The sequence below is a fragment of the Tenrec ecaudatus genome, chromosome 10 (genome assembly GCF_050624435.1).
Source record: "Tenrec ecaudatus isolate mTenEca1 chromosome 10, mTenEca1.hap1, whole genome shotgun sequence".
Taxonomy (NCBI): domain Eukaryota; kingdom Metazoa; phylum Chordata; class Mammalia; order Afrosoricida; family Tenrecidae; genus Tenrec; species Tenrec ecaudatus.
Genome location: NC_134539.1, coordinates 113032154 through 113049971, shown reverse-complemented (window position 1 = coordinate 113049971; position 17818 = coordinate 113032154). Strand labels below are relative to the sequence as shown.

Genomic DNA, 17818 nt, shown 5'->3' with positions numbered 1-17818 from the left:
TGGGCATAAGAGATCTTTATTATACCAGAAGGGACAGGTGGTGGGGCAGTGCAGTATCCAAGCCCCAGACCAGACATGCAGCATCCACATGCAGGAAGGGCTACACAGGCTGGGGCAGAGCCAGAGGCAGGGACAAGAGGACCGGAGGACACTGACAACACCCCTGCAGGGATGCCAGGGCCCTGGGCTCTTCTCTCTCCACTGGAGCAAGGAGACAGGGGACTGGCAGCTTCCCCATTGCTCAAGCCTGACTGCTTGGTTGGAAAGAAAGACTGCCTAGGGGCTATGGGGCAGGGTCAGCCTGCAGCACACAAGCTTGCCCACTGGATGGGACTGAGCCCCAGCGCCCCAGAGCAATGCAGTCCTCATCAGAGGCCCAGAAGCGGACCACTTACTCTCCTGACCCACTGGTCTAGACCCTCATCTCAGAAGGGCTCAGGCGAGATTGGGAATAAGCCTCTTCCCACCTAGCAGGGATATGCCCATGAAGGAGGCTTCCCTGAGCACAAGCAGGGGCTTCCTAAGACAACAGTAAGCCCAGGGAGCTGCTAGAGGCAGGCCTGGCCTCTGGCCCCAGTGGTGGGCTATGAGATCGGGTTTGGGGCTGGGGGAAGGGCAAATGAAGGGCCAACGGTCCTGTGCCTGGAAGGCGTGGCTACCCAGGCCTAAAGGGACAGGAGGTGAGGCCTGGGCTTCCTTGGGAGCAGGGCTTTGAGTTGGGAAGGCCAGGCCAGGAACAAGGAGAGTGGCCATCCTACCCAGAATTCCTGCACCCATGCTGAGCTGTGGTCAGGATCACAGGGAGGAAGTTCAAGGCACCAGGATTCCGAGGAGCAGCAGCCCCCTCGCCCCTCCCCCCACCCAGAACAGAGGATGACTATGAGAAACATCTTCAGTTTAAAAGATAAGATGTGTGGAGGGGGCAGAAGGGAAGGGGAAAGGAGATAAAAAGACAGACAGAGGAAGAGAAACACAGGGGCACGTGGGTGAGTGTGGCAGTGAACGTTGAGTACATGGGGCTGGGGGCAGGAAGAAGAGGAAACACACAGAGATGGCCTGAACTCGCAGCACTTCTGGTTCCTACAAAATAAGGCACCAGAGTCAGTCACGTTCCCATTGTCCCTGTGGTGTCAATTAAACCAGGTGCTGGAGGGCGTGGCGGGCAGCTGCGCTGGGCGTGGGCCTGCTGGGTCTCACACCTGCACACCAGTGGCTTTCTTGACCAGGGGTATCTGCAAGGATGGGAAACCCAGTGAGGTCCTGGCTCTGGAGTCCATCCTGCCGAGTGAGTCCCCGGGCGACCCTGGCCAACCCTTCACCCCAAAGTACTTGCCTTAGAGAGGTCCACTCCTGTGAGGGCGTGCACAGAGGCAGGCAGCTCGGCCAGCAGCCGGGTCACTTCTGAGGTTACCTTGCTGTTGTCTCCACTGAGGACCACAATCTCATCAACTTTGGTCAGTGGGGAGGCGATTTTGGCAGCAATCTAGAAAGCAGGCAGGAGGAGAGCTTGGTCAGCTCTCAAACTCCCTCCAGGGGCCAAACATCTCTCCCTCCCTTCTCCATCTCACCAGACCCCAAAGCAGCCTGAACTGGTCTTTATTGGCAAGCATGGGTACCAAGGAAGAGACAGACAGGCACACCCTCAGGGGGCCAGGGATGAGCCTCTGGCAACTGTCCAGCCCCCGGCCCTGGCTAGGTATGCTGCTAAGGAGTGTGAGGAACATGAGCACAGGCCCAGCTCAGCGAGCTAGGAGAGGTGGGCCCCAGCATGGGGGCCTCCCCGGATCCCACCAATTGGATCCCAGCCCAGGCCCTCACCTGAGGCAGGGTCTCCAGTACCAAGGCCATCTTGGCCGCATCCCCGTATTTCTGGTAGGCCTCGGCCTTGAGCTTCATCCGCTCGGCCTCCGCCTTGCCCATTGCTTCAATGACAGCCGCTTCCGCCTCCCCGATTTTGCGGATCTTCTCAGCCTCTGCCTGAGCCAACAGGACCTGCTTCACCCTAGGGGAGCCCAGGTGAATGGGAGGTGTAGGCGGTGGAGGACCTTTGAAGGGAACCTTTTGACTCTGGCCAGAGTGGCCACTAGGTACCAGCTGTTAGTGGTTGGGAGGACTGCCCAGAGGGCTCTGCGGGAAGGCAGTTCCTGTATCCAGTGGTCTCCCACACTGGTAGGGGGCTGGTGGGAGGACACAGCCTCGGGGAGAGGTCACCTGTAAGAAGAGGCTGGGAGCACCCCGTGGAGGCAGCCGCCCAGGGGTCCAAGTGGCACTCACTTCTCGCCCTCGGCGATCTGCTGGATGCGGTGGGCCTCGGCCTCAGCGGGGCGGCGCACGGTGGCGATGAGCTCCTTGTCCGTGCGCAGGATCTCCTGCGCTTCCACCGCGATCTGCTTCTTGCGCTGCACCACCTCGATCTCGATTTCCTCCTGCCGGATCTTCTGCTGCTCGCGCGCCCCTTGCAGCTCATATGCCAGCTGGGCCTCAGCCGTCTGCGGTAGGGGCGTGGCCAGTACCTTAGAAGCTGGACCACAAGTCTCTGGGGTCCCTGAACTTGGCCCAGCTTGCCCAGGTGGCCTCTCACCTTGATGTTGACCTCCTCGCTGAAGGCGGACTTCTGCAGCTCGAAGGCGCGCTTGGAGTCGGCAATCTTGGTGTCTGCCATGAACTTCACGTCCAGCATCTCCTTCTTGCACTCTGCTTCCTGAGGGGGGGAGGAGCGAGTGCTGAGGGCTCACCCAGGCCACAGTCCCACTGGCCCGGCGCTCCCTTGTCCCTGGGGGTGTGAAGACAAGCTCAGGTACCCGGATGCCCGCGTCGCGCTCAGCCTCCGCCACGCCGATGTCGGCGTCTCGCTGCACCACGGCAGTCTGCGTCTTTCCCAGGGAGCTCAGATAGTCCACTTTGTCGTACACGTCCTGGGGAGGTAGGGCGGGTCAGCTGTCCGCTGGGGGAGCAGCCGTGCGCACAGACGCCCCTCCCACCAAGCGCCGGGCTCCCAGCACCTTGATGGTGAAGCTGAGGATCTCAATGCCCATGCGGCCCACGTCCGGGGCTGCCACCTCCCGCACCAGCTTGGCAAACTGGTCTCGGTCCTGGTAGATCTGCTCCACGGTCAGAGTTCCTGGGGGCACAGGGGTTGTGAGCTGGCTCCCCAGGCCCCCGGGCGGTGGGGAGGGGAGAGAGGGAGGCATGCATGAGAGGCTGGTGAGCAGAGGGCGGCGCGCAGGCCCAGTCTTGGTATTGGGGGTCTTGTCAGCAGAGTTTCACACTCAGGCTTCTTTGAGCCTGGGCTGGGTGCCAGGGTAGCCCTGGCTGCGCCAGGTTCCTGCGCCGACTGGCATGTCCACACCGAGACCCTGGGGACTGCCGGGGCTGGCGGGCTCACCGAGGATGGAGCGCAGGTGCCCCTCCAGCGTCTGCAGGACGACATTCTTGATGTCCTGCACGTTCTTGCCCAGGAACTGCTCGCAGGCCACGGCCAAGAGCTCCTTCTCCGTCATGATCTTCACCTGCCGGTGGGCAGACACACCTGAACCAGGCTGGCGGCAGGAAGCCAGAGACACCCCCCCTACCCAGAGGTGTAGGGCATGGGCACTGAAGTCCCTCTGAGCCCTGGGGGAAGGGGGTGGGGCACAGAGGCAGCAGCATAAGGAATTGTCCAGGTATGGTGCCCCTGCACCTCCACTGGCTGCTCTAGGTCCAGGCGGGGCCTCTCTCCTGGCTCACCCCTCATCCGCAGCCCACTGTTTCCCCCCCCCCAGCCACCCCCTTCCCTGCAAACACCATAGGGGTATCCCCATGTGGGGAGGAGACCCTCAGGCTTGAGGGGCAGAAGCTGCAAAAAGGAGAGTAAACAATGGAGACACAGACAGACAGACAGACAAACCGGGAAAGAATCTAGACCTTGCAGGAGATGGTCCAGGGTGCCCCTGACCGTGGGCGTTCTCTGGCTCTCAGCCCGCAGCCCCTCCCTGGCCTGAAGACAAGGCAGCAGAGGAGAGCAGGGCAGGAAGGCCCTCCCCAGCCAGGCTCCTCCCTCCCACCCCCCACCCCACCGCAGGGCTAATGGTGCTGACTCCCCAGCCCAGGGCTTCCTTGGCTTCCAGTTGACCGGGCCAGCGCCTGCCCAGCGCGTAGGGAAGGCCTGATTCTGGTGCTCGGCACTTCCGACACCTGAAAAGAATCCCAGGGAGGGTTAGTGAGGCAGGAGTCCCCAGCATTGGTTCTGTTCCTCAAGGTCGCCCGCTGAGGAGAGAAGGGGTGTCTGTTAGTCCTGCTGGGTGGCCAAGGGGCCTAGCGGAGCGAGCACGTTCCAGTAGTGACTGGTGAGAACCCTTCCTGGGATGCAGGCAGGGACAGCGGGCCGGAGACTGCCCCCTCCAGCCTGCTGTCCTCTCCTCCTCCCCCACCAAACCCAGCTCCACGGACATGCGAGGGGCTGCTGAGTTACTATACCTGGGCGACACCCGTCACAGTTAAAGCTACCCCCTCGGCCGTCTCTACGTCCTCGCAGCGGGGCTGCAACGTCATAATCTCTAGGGAAATCCTGCCAAGAAACGCAAAACAGGGGCATGGGTCTGGGGGCCCAGGGCTCAGGGGCGTAGGAAAGAGTCCGGCACCTCACTGCTCCAGCTGGGAAGGGCCAAGGGTCCTGTGGAGAAGGAGGTTGGGCAGAACGCTCAGAGAGGTTTGAGCACCAGCCTGCTCTGGAAGTGTGTGAGAAGGCAGCGTGGGCACAGGTGGATCCAGGACAAATGTGTGCGCGCTCCTGACTTTGCTCTCAGCAGCCTGGTCTGGGGGACGGGGAGGAGCAAGTGCACAAGGAGGGTGGTCGGGGTTTATTGGTGGAACTGTGTCCCCTCAAAGTATGTGTTGTATTGTACGTCCTAACCGCGGGGCCTGTGGGAACCACTCCATCCTTTGTCATGCTCAGGAGACGAGCTTTGAGATACGTTGCGTCTCCCTGTCATGGAGTCCACTCTGACGCTCAGTGACCCTGTGGGGCAGGGTAGAACTGCCTCCGTGTGTTTCTGGGACTGTAAATCTTTATGGGAGTAGGGAAGGCCTCCTGTTTGTTTTTTTCTTTGGCAGTAGCTTATGGTTTCGAACCGCTGACCTTGTGACTAGCCAGCAGCCCAATGCATAACCCAGTATGCTAACAGGGCTCCTACCAAAGATATTAAACAAGTGAGCAGAAGAGAGATGTCAGGCCACATGAAGATCAGCCAGAAGCAGAAGCGCAAAAGAGACCAGGCCCTTTCTCCAGGGAGAGAGAGAGAGAGAGAGAGAGAGAGAGAGAGAGAGAGAGAACGCCTTCCCTAAGAGATGGACTTCTAGCTTGGTAACCTGTGAGAACAGAGGTTTTCGTTTGCTGAGCTGGCACCTCTGCTACAGCAACACTAGACAATGAAGACGGGGTTTGGTACCAGCAGAGAGGGGTGGCTGCGCTCACAGATGCTCAGACTGTGGAGTTTGGGAAGCGGGTCTTGGGTAAAGGCTGGGAGAGTTTGAAGGCACCGGATTGTAAATGCCTGGACTGTTGGTGGAGTTATGGAGGTCAAGGGCCATTCTGGGGGGGCTTCATGGAGCGAGGAGAGTTTCGGCAACAGTATCCACTGCTGTAGAGAATTCACACAGTGCCAGCAACAGAGTGTTGCCAGGAATCCTAACATTCCACGTGCCTCTTATGAGGTACTACCAGGGAATGATGAACATGCGATTGGACAATGGAGGAAGGGGGCCTTTTCTCCCCCAGTGCAGAGGCAAAGAACTTGCCTGAATTATGTCCAGACATTGAGTAGAAAACAAAACATTGCTCAGGAGACTTCAGAGCAAGCGCTTCAAGGGGCTGCAGGGTCGTTCCTTGCTGCTTATAGAAAAATGTGAGCGGGACCAGGCGGACTGTGCCAAAGGAGGGCAGAGCTGAAAGCTGGGGCCCACAGCACGATGCACACCTGGCTCAGGACACTTCCTGAGGGCGGGCGACAGTCTTGTGAAAAATGAAGCTGGTGACTGATGGGTGTAAGCAGCCAGCAGAGCATGAAAAACCCATCAGTTTCTAGTGGATCTCGACCTTCCTGACGCCGCAACCCTTTCACACAGCTCCTCATGTGGTGGGGACCCGCCCCCCCCCACCATAACATTATTTTCATTGCTTCGTCATCACTGTAATTTTGCTACTGTTATGAAGGGGGTCACGACCCATAGGTTGAGAACCGCAGGCTTAGACCTAAACGGATGGAGAAAGGACGAAAGGAGGCGGCTGTCTGCCTCTGGGGATTCCACAGGCAGCAGGCAGACCAAAGGAGCTACATTACAACTGATGTCTAAGAAAAGGACCAGTCCTGGAGCCAGCTAGAAGATGGAGCCTTGGAAGGAGGCCCTTCTAGGTCACAAAAGGGGGGGGGGCACAGCCTTTCCTAGGTTTCAAATCATTGGATCTTTGACAAGCCTGGGAGTTCCAGATAGTGTGCCAAGGTGGTGGGGCCACCACCCAGGCCCAAGAGATGGACGTAATGGGGTCTACAAGGACTGAGAGGAAGGAGCAGCTACACAGATGGACAAGGAGAATGGGGTTACTTAGAGCTTGGAGAACAGAATTGCCACCCCAGATGGCTTGGAAGGCAGAGCTGAGGCCAGAGCTCAGGGGCCTCCACCCATCTAGAGGAGGTGGTAAAGTCCAGTCTGGAGGGCAGGGCCAATGCCCAGACAGCCTCGGAGAGCAGGGTTACTTTTGAACCTCAAGAGCAAATGTCAACTGTTGTGCTGGGTTTTGGACTTGCTCCGGCCGTCCTTTCTGTCTCCCGTTTGTAATGGCAATGACTACCTGTGCTTTCGGACACTGTGCTTTGGAAGCAGGGCGCTTGGATTATGGAGGTCCCCGGTTCACAGATGAAAAGGAGTTTGGCGTAGGTCGGAGGAGACCTAACCTCTCACTAATATTTCATTCGGACAACGCAGAAGAGGAGCCCTGGGACCTGCAGTTGCTATAGCCGTTGGGATGATGCGATGGAGTCAAGGTGTCTTGCATGTGGGAAGGACCTGCATTTGGAGTGGGGCGGGAAGGGCAACGGGCAGAACACGAGAGATTGAATTGTGTATCCCAAATTACGCCTTTCAAATCCCGTGGTTATACTCTCACTTGGGACTGGGCAGCCTTTGGTGTGCTACAGAGGCAGGACGACTGCACAGTGCATTTTGAGTCAATCTTGTTTGAGGTAGAAAAGAGAACAAACAAGTGAACAGAAGAGAGATGAGAGAAACCAAGTCATCTGATCACCTGGAAGCAGAAGCTAAGGCTGCCCAGGCCCTTCCTCTACTAAAAGAGAGCAATCCCTTCTTTAGAGTGGACACCTTCAAATTGGACTTCGGGCCTCCACCACTGTGGGCAAATGAACAAATGTTTGCTGAGGCCACGGTGGCGGTGTTTGTGTCAGGGCAGCACTGGACAGCTCAGATCAGTGGTCCTGAGGCTGGAGGGATGAAACAGAGTCCTATGGCGCTGTGTCTGTAAGGTCCTGGGCGGCGGGTGGGCACTGGGACTCCAGGCTGTGCTGTGTAGGCCAGCTGTGGGTGCCGTCTGAGTATCCCCAGGGCCCTCACCCATTAGACTGGTCTGGGAGTATGCCTGCAGCTGGGTCAAGATGGGTCCTGTACTTGCCCCATGGACCACAGGCTCTGACTTGCCACCTGCCTTCTTCTGGTGTGGGGCCTGGGCAGAGCATGTGGCGGATACAGGATACAGCCTGGGGTCATGGAGAGCCGCCCGGCCAAGAAGCTCCAACACCCAGAAAGAGCTGTTCTACCCAGACAATGGACTCTTCTGGGGTCTAGTCACCCGGCCGGGTCTCTGCAGACGGCCTGAGTGGTGTGGTGCATTTGGAGAGCGTTGGGCTGCCTCCCAGGGTGTCAGGGGGAGGCCTGGGCAGTGCCCATTCCACACAAGGTGCTTTGGAGCTTCTCCTCGGGGCTCTGTATGAAACCTGCCCTCCCACAGCTATTAGGGCTGATGAGATTAGAGATGGAAGAATGGTGGGGGGAGCGGATTCTTGTCTGAGAAGGCTGAGGGGTTTTTTAGAGGAGAGGCGGGGGACCTGCTGGAATGCAGGCTCAGAGGAGACGGGGCTGTTTTCATGTTCATGGCCTCCATCCCAGTGCCTGGGACTGAGTAGGTGGTCGGGGAAGAGCTGATGGAGGCAGCAATGCAGCAGGAGCTGGCATTTGAGAGAAATCACTTGGAGTTACATAACACCCTGGCCCAAGGGTGGATTCCCTACAGCAGGCTGGGTGGGGGTGAAGAAGAAGGGACCTGGCTCATTGACTTGTCGGGGGTGGGGTGGGGGAAGAGTACTACTAATAAGGCTTCGGGGTCTCTAGCACATTTCCCCCAAACTTCCAAATGCCCTCACACCATTTTATTTGCCTTTCCAATGTCCCTATGGGGCAGAGAGAGGGTAGGAGTGTCTCCGCTTCAGGGCAGGGAAAGGGACACCTAGCCACCAGCCCTTTCCCGGAAGCTGGTCCCGGAGATTAAACCCTCCCTGACCCGCAGACACTGTGGAGGAGCCTGGAGCTGGTGAACAGTACTGTCTTGGGGTGTCAACTGCTGACCTTGCAGAGAGGAGGACCAGGGCCTGACATTGGGTCCCCAAAAAGGAGAAGCCAGGGACTCCAGGCCCCTATGCTGAGGAAGGCCAGAACCTTGGCAGGAGAGACGAGGACAGAGCCTGCCCGCCTAGACGGTCCGCCCTTCCAGCTAAGGACAGGGTTTTCTCTATCTGCCTCAACTTGTTCCCAATAAAGGCAGGCATCCAGGGAGACCTCCGGGGGGTGTGGCTGAGCTTCCAGGATTCCAAGCACAGCCCCTGAGGCTGAGGACGAGGGTCTGGGTCTCCAGGAATCCATCCTGGCTCTGGCCGCCTTTGTACCCAGCGCAGCAGAGGGTGGGCGTGGAGGGGGAGGCGCCCACTCAGGAGGCAGTCTTATCCAGCTCCTGCCTGCCAAGCCCTGACGGGCAGGAAGAGAGAAGGTTAGACACAGAGGAGGAAGCAGGTGGGTTATTACCTGTGCAACCCCTGTTACGAATAGCGGGACCCCCTCCGACGTCTCAATATTCTCACAGCGACACAGGATGGTCATAACCTCCAGAGACAGTCTGAGGAGCAGCCGGGGGCAGGGAGAGGTAGGGGCAGGAGGGGGTAGGAGGGGACACAGCAAACACACAGTTACCAGACAAGCACCCATGCCTGATGCTGGGGGTCGGCAGGGCACTCTCTGCACTTCAAACCACCCCCCACTCTGCCAGCTCAGCCTAGGCTTGTGGGGAGGAGGGCTCAGAGGCACCCTCTGGCTGGCCCAAGGCCATCGGGTGGGTCTCTTCTCTTGCCCAGGGGCCTGTCTAGTGAGGACCTGTTGAAGGCTGGGGCCCAGTCTGAGCCAGGAGGGAGCTGGTATGCCCATCTCAAGTTCCCAGGGATTCCTAGCATAGGCTCAGGGACATGGCCTCAGCACCCCCAACACCCCCCAACGCCACACCAGGCTGCCTGCATTTCCAGACCCTGGGAGGGGAAGGGCCAGCCTGGGCTGACTGCATCCTGCCGGAAGCACACAGCCTCTACGTCTGGGCTCCACAGCACCAAGAAGGCAAGTTAGGGGCCAGACAACCCTGAAGAACATAGGTCGGTTTTTTAATTGGTGTGGGGAGGCCAAACAAGTTGGAGGAGCAAGTTTGCTGCTGCCAGAAAGCGTACCCCCGGGCAACCGGGAGACAGAGAGCAATTCACTTGGAAGTTTCCAGAGCTGAGACTCGGCTGAGAGAGTTTGGCAAAGAAATGCCTGGAAGCCACTTGCCCCCACCTCCCTGGCTGGGCCTTCCTAGGACAGCGCCCAAGTGTGTGTGGAGGCTGAGGCCTGGGCAGGGGCAGGGGCTCGGCTGTGGACAGCATTGGGGGACTCCTTCCGTAATGTAAAGGGAGGACAGAGCGGAGGCTGCAGAGGCAGAAGCAGGTAGACTGGAGAGAGGGGTTGGGGGACAGAGGGACGGGGGAGAGGCAGGCGATGTGGAGGCCCCTGCTTCTATTCTGGAGGGATCCTTCTCGGGGTGCTGGCTCTGGGGTGCTCTGGTCATGCAGGCATGCAAAGGCTGCCTTCATCCGAGCCCCTAACACTAGCACCCTTGGGTCTGAGAGGACTTGGGACCTGGCTAAGGCAGAAACCCACCAGCTCTCTCCTGGGGTAGGAGGAGAGAGGGAAGGGATGGAGGGAAGGTAGGTAGGAAGGGAGGAGAGCAGGAGGCTGCAGCTCAGAGGCAGGAGGTGGTAGACAACTCCAGGAGGAAGGGCGGGCGGGTGGGCGGCGGGAGCGGCACAGTGCGCAGGAGGGCCTTCAGTTCACTGAGCCCTGGAGAAGAAAGGCTGAGCTCAAGGTTGGCGAGCACCTTGCCCACCGGGAGGCTGTGCTTCCAAAATGACCTGAGCGTTCCCTGCTAGTCTGGGACCATGGTCCGATGTCCTCCAAGCTGGCTAGGCGGGCAGATGGGGATGCCCTCCACTCCCCAGACAAGGGTTAAGAACTGCAGGCTCAGAGCACAGGGGTGGGGGTTGTGGGGCACAGAGAGAAGGTGCTGAGCCTGGGGATGAGATCATTTCCTGGGACAGGTACAAAGCCTACCCCTCCAGTTCCAAACCCACTGCCAGTCAGAGGCCTGAGGTGGTGGTGGGGTTCCCTCTTGTGTTGGTTAGAGAGCGGACAAGCTACTCTTGTTCTGAGACTGCCTGGGGGAGGGTTGGGGTGGCTGTTGTCTCCCCACAGGCCATGCTGGCTCACTGAGCAGTGCGTGGGTCCCCAGGGGGGCCCTGGTTTCTTCCTGGCACTCAGGCTCTGGAGCAGAATAGCTGCTCAGGAGTGTGGGTTCGTGGGAGAGTGGAGGGCGTTACTCGGAATCAGTGAAAGTCTTGGAGGCTGCGCCCCACCCCGCCCGGCACTATCAGCTCAGTAAAGATGTGGGGCAGCCCTCTGATGATGAGGAGGAATTGCCACTGCTTCCCCTGGGGGAGGCCTGCCTCCCCCAGCAGCATGCCCCTCCTTCCCAGCTCTGCAGCCCTTGTGGCCTGGGTCCTGACCTGGGTGAGTTTGGGTCCATCAGCTGCCCATACTCAGGCAGCAAGATAGCCAGTCTACCTCATTTCCTCCTGGGTGGGCAGTGATGGGGGCACTGCCTGGGGCGTGGGGGTGGGGCTGGCAGGGAAAGAGTAACATGGGGTCTCTGGGGAGCTGAAATAGACCCCCTTCTCGAGGAAGTTGTTCTAAATGGATATAGGAGGTACAGACTGACCACACGGCAGCTGACACCCCCCCCCCCAATCCCCACGAAGGCCCTTTGTCCTTGACCAGGACTGTCACAGAGTCACTTAGACTGCACGTCCAACCTCTGCTACCTACCCCTACACTTGCTGCCTGCTGCCTGCTCAGGCTGTCAGATGGAGTCCTGAAGAATTCTGAACGGTCCTTGGGAAATGGGAATTCAGCCCAAGTCTACCCCCGTGGATACAGTGATGCCAGCCTCCACTGGACCAAGGACAGCCCGGGCCGCCCTTCCAGATGGGCCACCTGCATCCCTGTGCAGATCATCTCTGCCTCTCCCAGGCCCCACCCGCCGGGGTGACAAGCAGTGGAGGCTCTGGCTGATCTACGGGGTCAAGTGGGGGAATGGTGTCAAGCCCTTTCTCTCTCTGCTCAACGGGTTGACAGGTCCCCAAGCCGCTGGGCCCTTACCTCTTCGTGTCGGAGATACACCACCAGGCCCAGGCCCAGCCGCCAAAGACGTACTGTTTATAGTCGGAACCACAGCAACCCCCTGGGGAGCAAAGCAAACCACACTGTTGTCAGTCTGTCCATCCGCAACACCTCGGCCAACAACTCTGATCCTGTCCCCTGCACGAGACTTGTCAGTACCCACTGCGGGGGGCCAGGTGGCTTCAAGCTCATGGAAAAAATGGAGTAAGAGGAAACTGAATTTCCCCATGAACTTTTGGGAGGGCTCCCTGCCCTCAAGGAGCCTTGGAGCTAGTTTAGGACACAGGGAGTTTTCACAAAAAGAGGGAAGAGTAATCTTTAGGGAGGGATTCCGAATAACAGCGCTTCCAGAAAACAGGTCAGTGGTCAGGAGAGGCTTCCATTTCCCATCCCGAAGCCAGCAGCTGCCCTTGACTTGGCTTCAATGCATGCAGCCCTGAGCCCAGAGTAGAACTGTGTGCCCGATGGGCGCCTCAGCACTGGCATTTTGGAAGTGATCGCCAGGTCTTGTTTTCTGAGGCGCCTCTGAGGGAACTCAAATTCCCGGTCGTCCTGTTAGCAGCTGAGGGCACTAACCAGTTGTCCCCTCTACGGCAGGATAAGGGGGTACGCTATGCTAAGTACTCTACCAGAGATGAGAGGACACGTGTCCTGCCTGTCACATGATGTGGCCCGCCTGTCAGAAAGGGGCACACAGGTAGGCAGAGAGGGAAGGAGAGGGTGGGTGGGCCAGCTCTGGGAGGCTGGTAGGAAGAGGGTGTCTCAGAGGCATAGGGAGTCCCTCTCCTGGAACTTCCACACTTCCTGGCGGCTCATTAGTTAAGGCCCTTTGCTACTTATAGTGCTGTGTCCTGAACCAACCAGGCCCTCATGGGGAGAAAAACATGTCAATTTGCTTCTGGTGATTAAAAAAAAACAAACACCTCACTGCCATGGAGTGGACTTCGACTCGAAGTGGCCCTACAGGACAGGGTAGAACTGCCCCCGTGGGTTTCCAAGACTGCAATTCTTTACAGGAGTAGAAAGCCTCCTCTTTCCCCCCAGAGCCGCTGGTGGTCTTCAACAGCTGACTTTGCAGTTAGCCCAACACGTAACCACTATGCCACCAGGGCCCCCCCCCCCCATCAAGACAGCCTTGGCAAGGGTGTGGAGCGGTGCTAGCCTGCCTCATAGGGTGGCTAAGAGATGGGACTGGCTGGAGGGCACCAGGTGTGGTTTGTTTGGGCTGTTCCTGATGGGAAGGGGTGGAGGAGGAAAGATTAACAACAAAATCCAACCGGAGGTCTAAAAGGAAGCCGTTCCAGAAAACTGTGCAGCAGCCAGAGACCGCCCGATCATTCAACTCTGACCCAGATCCCTGCTGCGCACTTGTTTGGCATGCTCTCTCTTCTACAAAAAGGAGACCCACCGAAATTCTGGCGCCAACCCCTCCCATGAGTGCCTAAATTAGTCATCCAATTAAAACAAAAACACGAGTAAAAGCTGCGAGGCAGTTAACTAACTTGCAGGGCAAAGAAGAGTCCAGGAAACACAGGATTTGGAGGAAATGGGATGGGAAAAAGCCAGCGAGTGGCCTTGTTTCCAAATTCACAAACTGAGGCGTTCATAAAGGCCGAAGGGGGTGGGGGTTGGTTCCCAAGTGCAGGGGTGTGAGTTCCACAGAGCTGAGGACCCAGGTCCGGTGGGGTGTGGAGGGGCAGAGGGCAGATTATGGTGTGTCTGATGTGTCAGGCCAAGGAGCCACGCCCTCCCTCCGTGAGTGGTGGGGGACTGAAAGCAGGGAGCAGCAAGGCTAGATTTTCATCTTTGAAAAACTGCTTGGCACCAGGAGGACGATCCTGGGGTTAGGGGGACTGGGTAGAAAGCCTCTTGCAGTAACTCAGGCAAGACCTGCTGGCTGGTGGAGCAGATGGCTAGGTCTTCTCCCTGGCAGGGCGCTGGTGGGTTTCATGGACCAGTCTTTCAGCAGTCAAGTGCTTAGCCACTGTGCCAGCATGGGGGTCCTTCAGGGGCTACTATATGGGACAGCACAGCTCTAGTCTGGCTTTTGGTGGGCGATGAGGCCAACAAACAAGAGACAATAGAAAGACTAGCAGTTAGGGACACATTTTGGATGGGGGGAGGGGGAGAACGAAGATCCCAAGTCGGGAGGACTTGCAATAAGACACACCAGGCAACTTAGCTGAGAACCAGGGAGCACAAAACAGTCCCTAGTACCAGGTGGGCACACACACACACACACACACACACACCATGGGGAGATGTTAGGCTTGTCCATTTCTCTGGGGGATGGAGACACCTGTCCACAGGGCTGCAGCTCAAGGTAAGCCACCGCAGGCTTGTCTGTCCAGAAGAAGGAGGGTAGGGAGGCTTCTGAGGACAAGCAGTCCATCTGAAACCCAACCATGCTGGGATCAAGTGAAACTGGAAGAGGACCAAAAATCACAGCTTGTTCCATTTCTACCTCTTCTGGCTTGTTGAGCACCAGGCATGGCTGGCTGCTTGCAGGCAGCTCCATGGGTTTCTCAAGGTTCTTTGGAGCAGGTGGTATGGGCGGGGTGGAGAGAGAGAGAGAGAGAGAGAGAGAGAGAGAGAGAAAGAGAGAGAGAGAGAGAGAGAGAGAGAGTTTGTGTGTGTGTGAGAGTTAGTTTGTGGGTGTGTGTGAGAGTTTGTGTGTATGTGTGTGTGCGCGCGAGTTTGTGTGCATGCGTGAGTTTGTGTGTGTGTGAGTGCGAGTTTGTGTGTGTGAGTGCGAGTGTGTGTGTGCGTGTGAGAGAGACACACACATACATGGCAACACTCTACCGTTTTAACTTTTTTTTTTTGACCTTGGGAGCAGGCTGCCACAGCTTAAGCTGGACCTGGGCCAAGGGAGACATGGCCAGACTCCCAGGCAGCTGCACCCCCAGCAGTCTCTGGGCAGGCCTCTTCCTCCTAGCCGGAGGAGCTTTCCCAGCAGAGGTCCCTCTGCTTCTTCTGGACCCCTTAGAGCCCACACTCATGGAGTCCTGGAAGTTTCTCCTGCTTTTCTCTTTTGCTTGTCTGTCCTCAAATGGAAGCCCTACCAAACTCCCCAAGATGACCTCCCAAATGCTCTCAGTCCCTCCCCGGACACAGCCTGACTCTGTCCTCCCAGGAACAGCCCTGTCCCTCCCAGCCGGATGGTGCCAAATGGCTTGTACCTCAAGGTTGGTGGATCGAACCCAATCCAGCAGTACTGTGGAAGAAAGACCCAGGATCTATTAAGAGCCATTAAGATGTCTAGAGACTAAAGGGACTTAGTGGTTACCAGGAATAGGGGTGGGGTGGGGGTACTGTTTAAGAGCCACTGTTTATGGAAATGGGAAATTTGGTAACACAGGTGGTGTTTATACAACATGATTATGTAATTCTTTTTATGATTATGTAATCCAAAACACTCAGTTGTACACCTAAAAGTGTTGTGTAGCTATATGTTTGCAATAACAATAACAGAAAATTCCTGCCAAGCAAACCCTGAGGAAGGAGCTGTTCTCGGTAGCACGTGGGCTGCAGTCACGGACACCCCAGTCAAGAGTAGCACAGGCTGTGAGGGGTGCTAGTCCCTGTGGAGTGCTCATTGCAAGGCTTGAGTCCATCCAGAGGTGCCTCAGAAGAAAGGCCTGGTGATCTACTTCCAAAATATCTACTCTGACACACTTGGGGTTCATCTGAGTGGGCAGCTGACGTGATAGCCCCTTTTAGTTTGGTGTGAGCCCCAAGCCGCTGTAGGAGCCTGGCAATGCCTGTGGATTCCTTCTCAGGATGTTTACAACTAAAACAAAATAGGTAAGAAACAAATGATACTGTAAGTCACCCAAATATGAAAACAGTCAAGTGTGTGCTATGGTAATATAAATCTTTTTTATTACCGAGTTACATCATCACGTCTACTGGTTCATCTAAAAGCTTAGTTTCGGAGGAGTGAGGGGCTCTGGCCATCTTTCACAGTCCCTGCAACAATTGCGGCGCCATAGGGAAACACCTGCTGATCCGATGACCATGTGTTGCCAACATCCGTAATGGTAGGACTGGCTAAATTTCAGTGCAGGCGAGCACGCATACTCACTGCCCCACCCCCACCCGATTCACAGACCTCTACCTTCTGTCTACATACTCCAGGTTAGGGACCTCTGACCTATGGCAGATTTGAGACAAGTGTGGTGTGGAGAGTCCCCTCTTAAATTCCCGGAAATGGAAAGAGAGAAAAAGGTTTTATGTTATAGAGTGAAGGAAGGAGGTTAGACAGTAAGGAGGACCGCCGGAGTTTGCAGGTGCAAAGACTCATGAAATAGAGCAACATCTTCCTGAAATGGACAGGGGCGAGGTGCCTGGCTTAGCTGCAGGCCCCCCCAACAGGGCGGGTGGGCAGGCAGGGCTGAAGTAGCGTTGGCTCAGGTCTCCTGAGAGTCCAGGAGCAAAAGGAAGCTACACCTCAGCACGTTGAGCGCAGATCCCGAGGTACCGTTAAACTAGCCATTATCCCTCCCTCTCCTCTCCTTCCCGATTCCACCACCCTCAAGCCCGAGCCAACATAGCTTCCCTCCACCCGTTCAATAGCTCCGAGCACTACAATGGCCGGTGGGGTGGGGCCAGGTTCCAGCTGCCCCTCTTAGGGGGTTCTTCTTGTCGGTTGGTCTCCAGGACTTTCACACAGAAACAGAATTGCCATTTTTGGCCCCCCAGCCCAGTGTGGGCTCCCAACAAGAGACTCCATAAGGAAAACGAGGGTTTCCTGGGCTTCCCGAACGCCTTCTCGTGGGGTGGAGGGCAGGAGGTCTTGGAGCAGTGTGGACTGGAATCCCCCCCCCCCCCCCCCCCGCCTCTGTTTTCAGGGGAAGTGTTTTCCTCCCCAGTAGGAGTGGGTCAGATTAGGGATGGTGGGCTTCCCGTTTTAGCGAGACAATGAAATAATTTTGAGATCCAAACTGGACCAGAGGCCACGCTTGGGGGTAACACTTCCCAAAGGGTGGGCAGCTCCAAGCCCTGGCTTAACACCCCCGGCCCCGTGCCAATTACTGACTTCAGTAGCCACGCCCTGACCACTGTGCACGGCCTGGGAGTCTGCACTGCACCGAGGGTGGAATCAGGACCCGCGAGATGCCTCCAACTGCAGCCCCCCCACCCCAGCTGTCAGTTGGCGCCACCCCCTCCCCAGCACCTGTGAGTCCGGGCTGGCACCAGTTGCTGCCTTGGAAGGCTTCAGCTTCTCCCAAGACACCCCAACACATAAGCTACAGGCAAGCCACCCCCTGCCCCAGTACTGCCCGCTGATAGAAATTCCGGAATCTGCAGCGTTTTGTAACCAGGGCCCGGTTTCCCAACCTGTAGAGGCCGCATGCGCGTTTCCAGGGCGGGCAATGCCAGGAAAGCCCGGCGAGCCCCAGCCTGCTCGGAATTAACGGGGGCTGGGCCCTCCTCCACACAGGCACCTGTCTGAAGCGCCGTGCCCCCCGCCCTGGGCCCCAACCTAGCCGCTATGTCCCTCCTCCCCGGAACCCCACGGCTGGGACCCCTGGCCCACCGTGCAGCGCGGAGATAAACACGCCGCGGGAGGGGAGACCCGGTGGGTGGCCGAGGGCGCGGAGCACGGCAGTGTGATGGGGTGCCGTCAGGGGAGGGGTCTCTCGGCGGTGGCCGGGGCCCCGGGCAGCGCCCCGAGCGGGGTGCGGTCGGCGCAGGCCCACGAGCCGCCCCCCGCCCTTCCTTCCTCCCTGGACCCAGCCCTCCATCCCCGTTCCCTCCCCAGCTCGACAGCCACCCCGCGCCCCCTCAGCCCGGCGGCCCACCCTGCCGGAGCCCCCGGCCCGCTCACCTGAGACCACCAGCGCCTCGTTGGGCCCGACCGTGTGGCAGTTGCCCATGGCGCTGCGGGTCGGAGGGCCGGGGCCGCCGCAAGCTGGACACCCCGCTCCGCCGGCCGCGCCCAGCCGGTCCCGCCGCCCCCCGTGTGGTCGCCGCCCCGCCGGAAGTGTGGCGGCGGAGGGCGGGGCGGCGGCGCGGAAGC

The 17818-nt window shown here is 58.1% G+C and overlaps 1 protein-coding gene across 2 annotated transcripts; it reads right to left on the bottom strand.

Moving 5' to 3' along the window:
• FLOT2 (flotillin 2) lies at positions 1-17794 on the bottom strand. 2 transcript variants are annotated; one of them, XM_075561296.1, is made up of 11 exons: positions 17627-17794; positions 11773-11854; positions 9064-9154; positions 3386-3509; positions 3003-3121; positions 2802-2915; positions 2582-2701; positions 2275-2489; positions 1819-2002; positions 1334-1483; positions 1-1232 (listed from the first exon to the last, which is right to left on the bottom strand). In XM_075561296.1, exons 1-11 carry the CDS (start codon positions 17673-17675, stop codon positions 1194-1196), a joined length of 1287 nt encoding a protein of 428 aa, XP_075417411.1. In that variant the 5' UTR covers positions 17676-17794; the 3' UTR covers positions 1-1193. The 2 variants fall into 2 exon arrangements, with proteins under 2 accessions (XP_075417411.1, XP_075417410.1); XM_075561295.1 differs by lacking the exon at positions 9064-9154 and adding an exon at positions 4456-4546 and having other exon boundaries at positions 17627-17792.
• Positions 17795-17818: the final 24 nt, after the last annotated feature.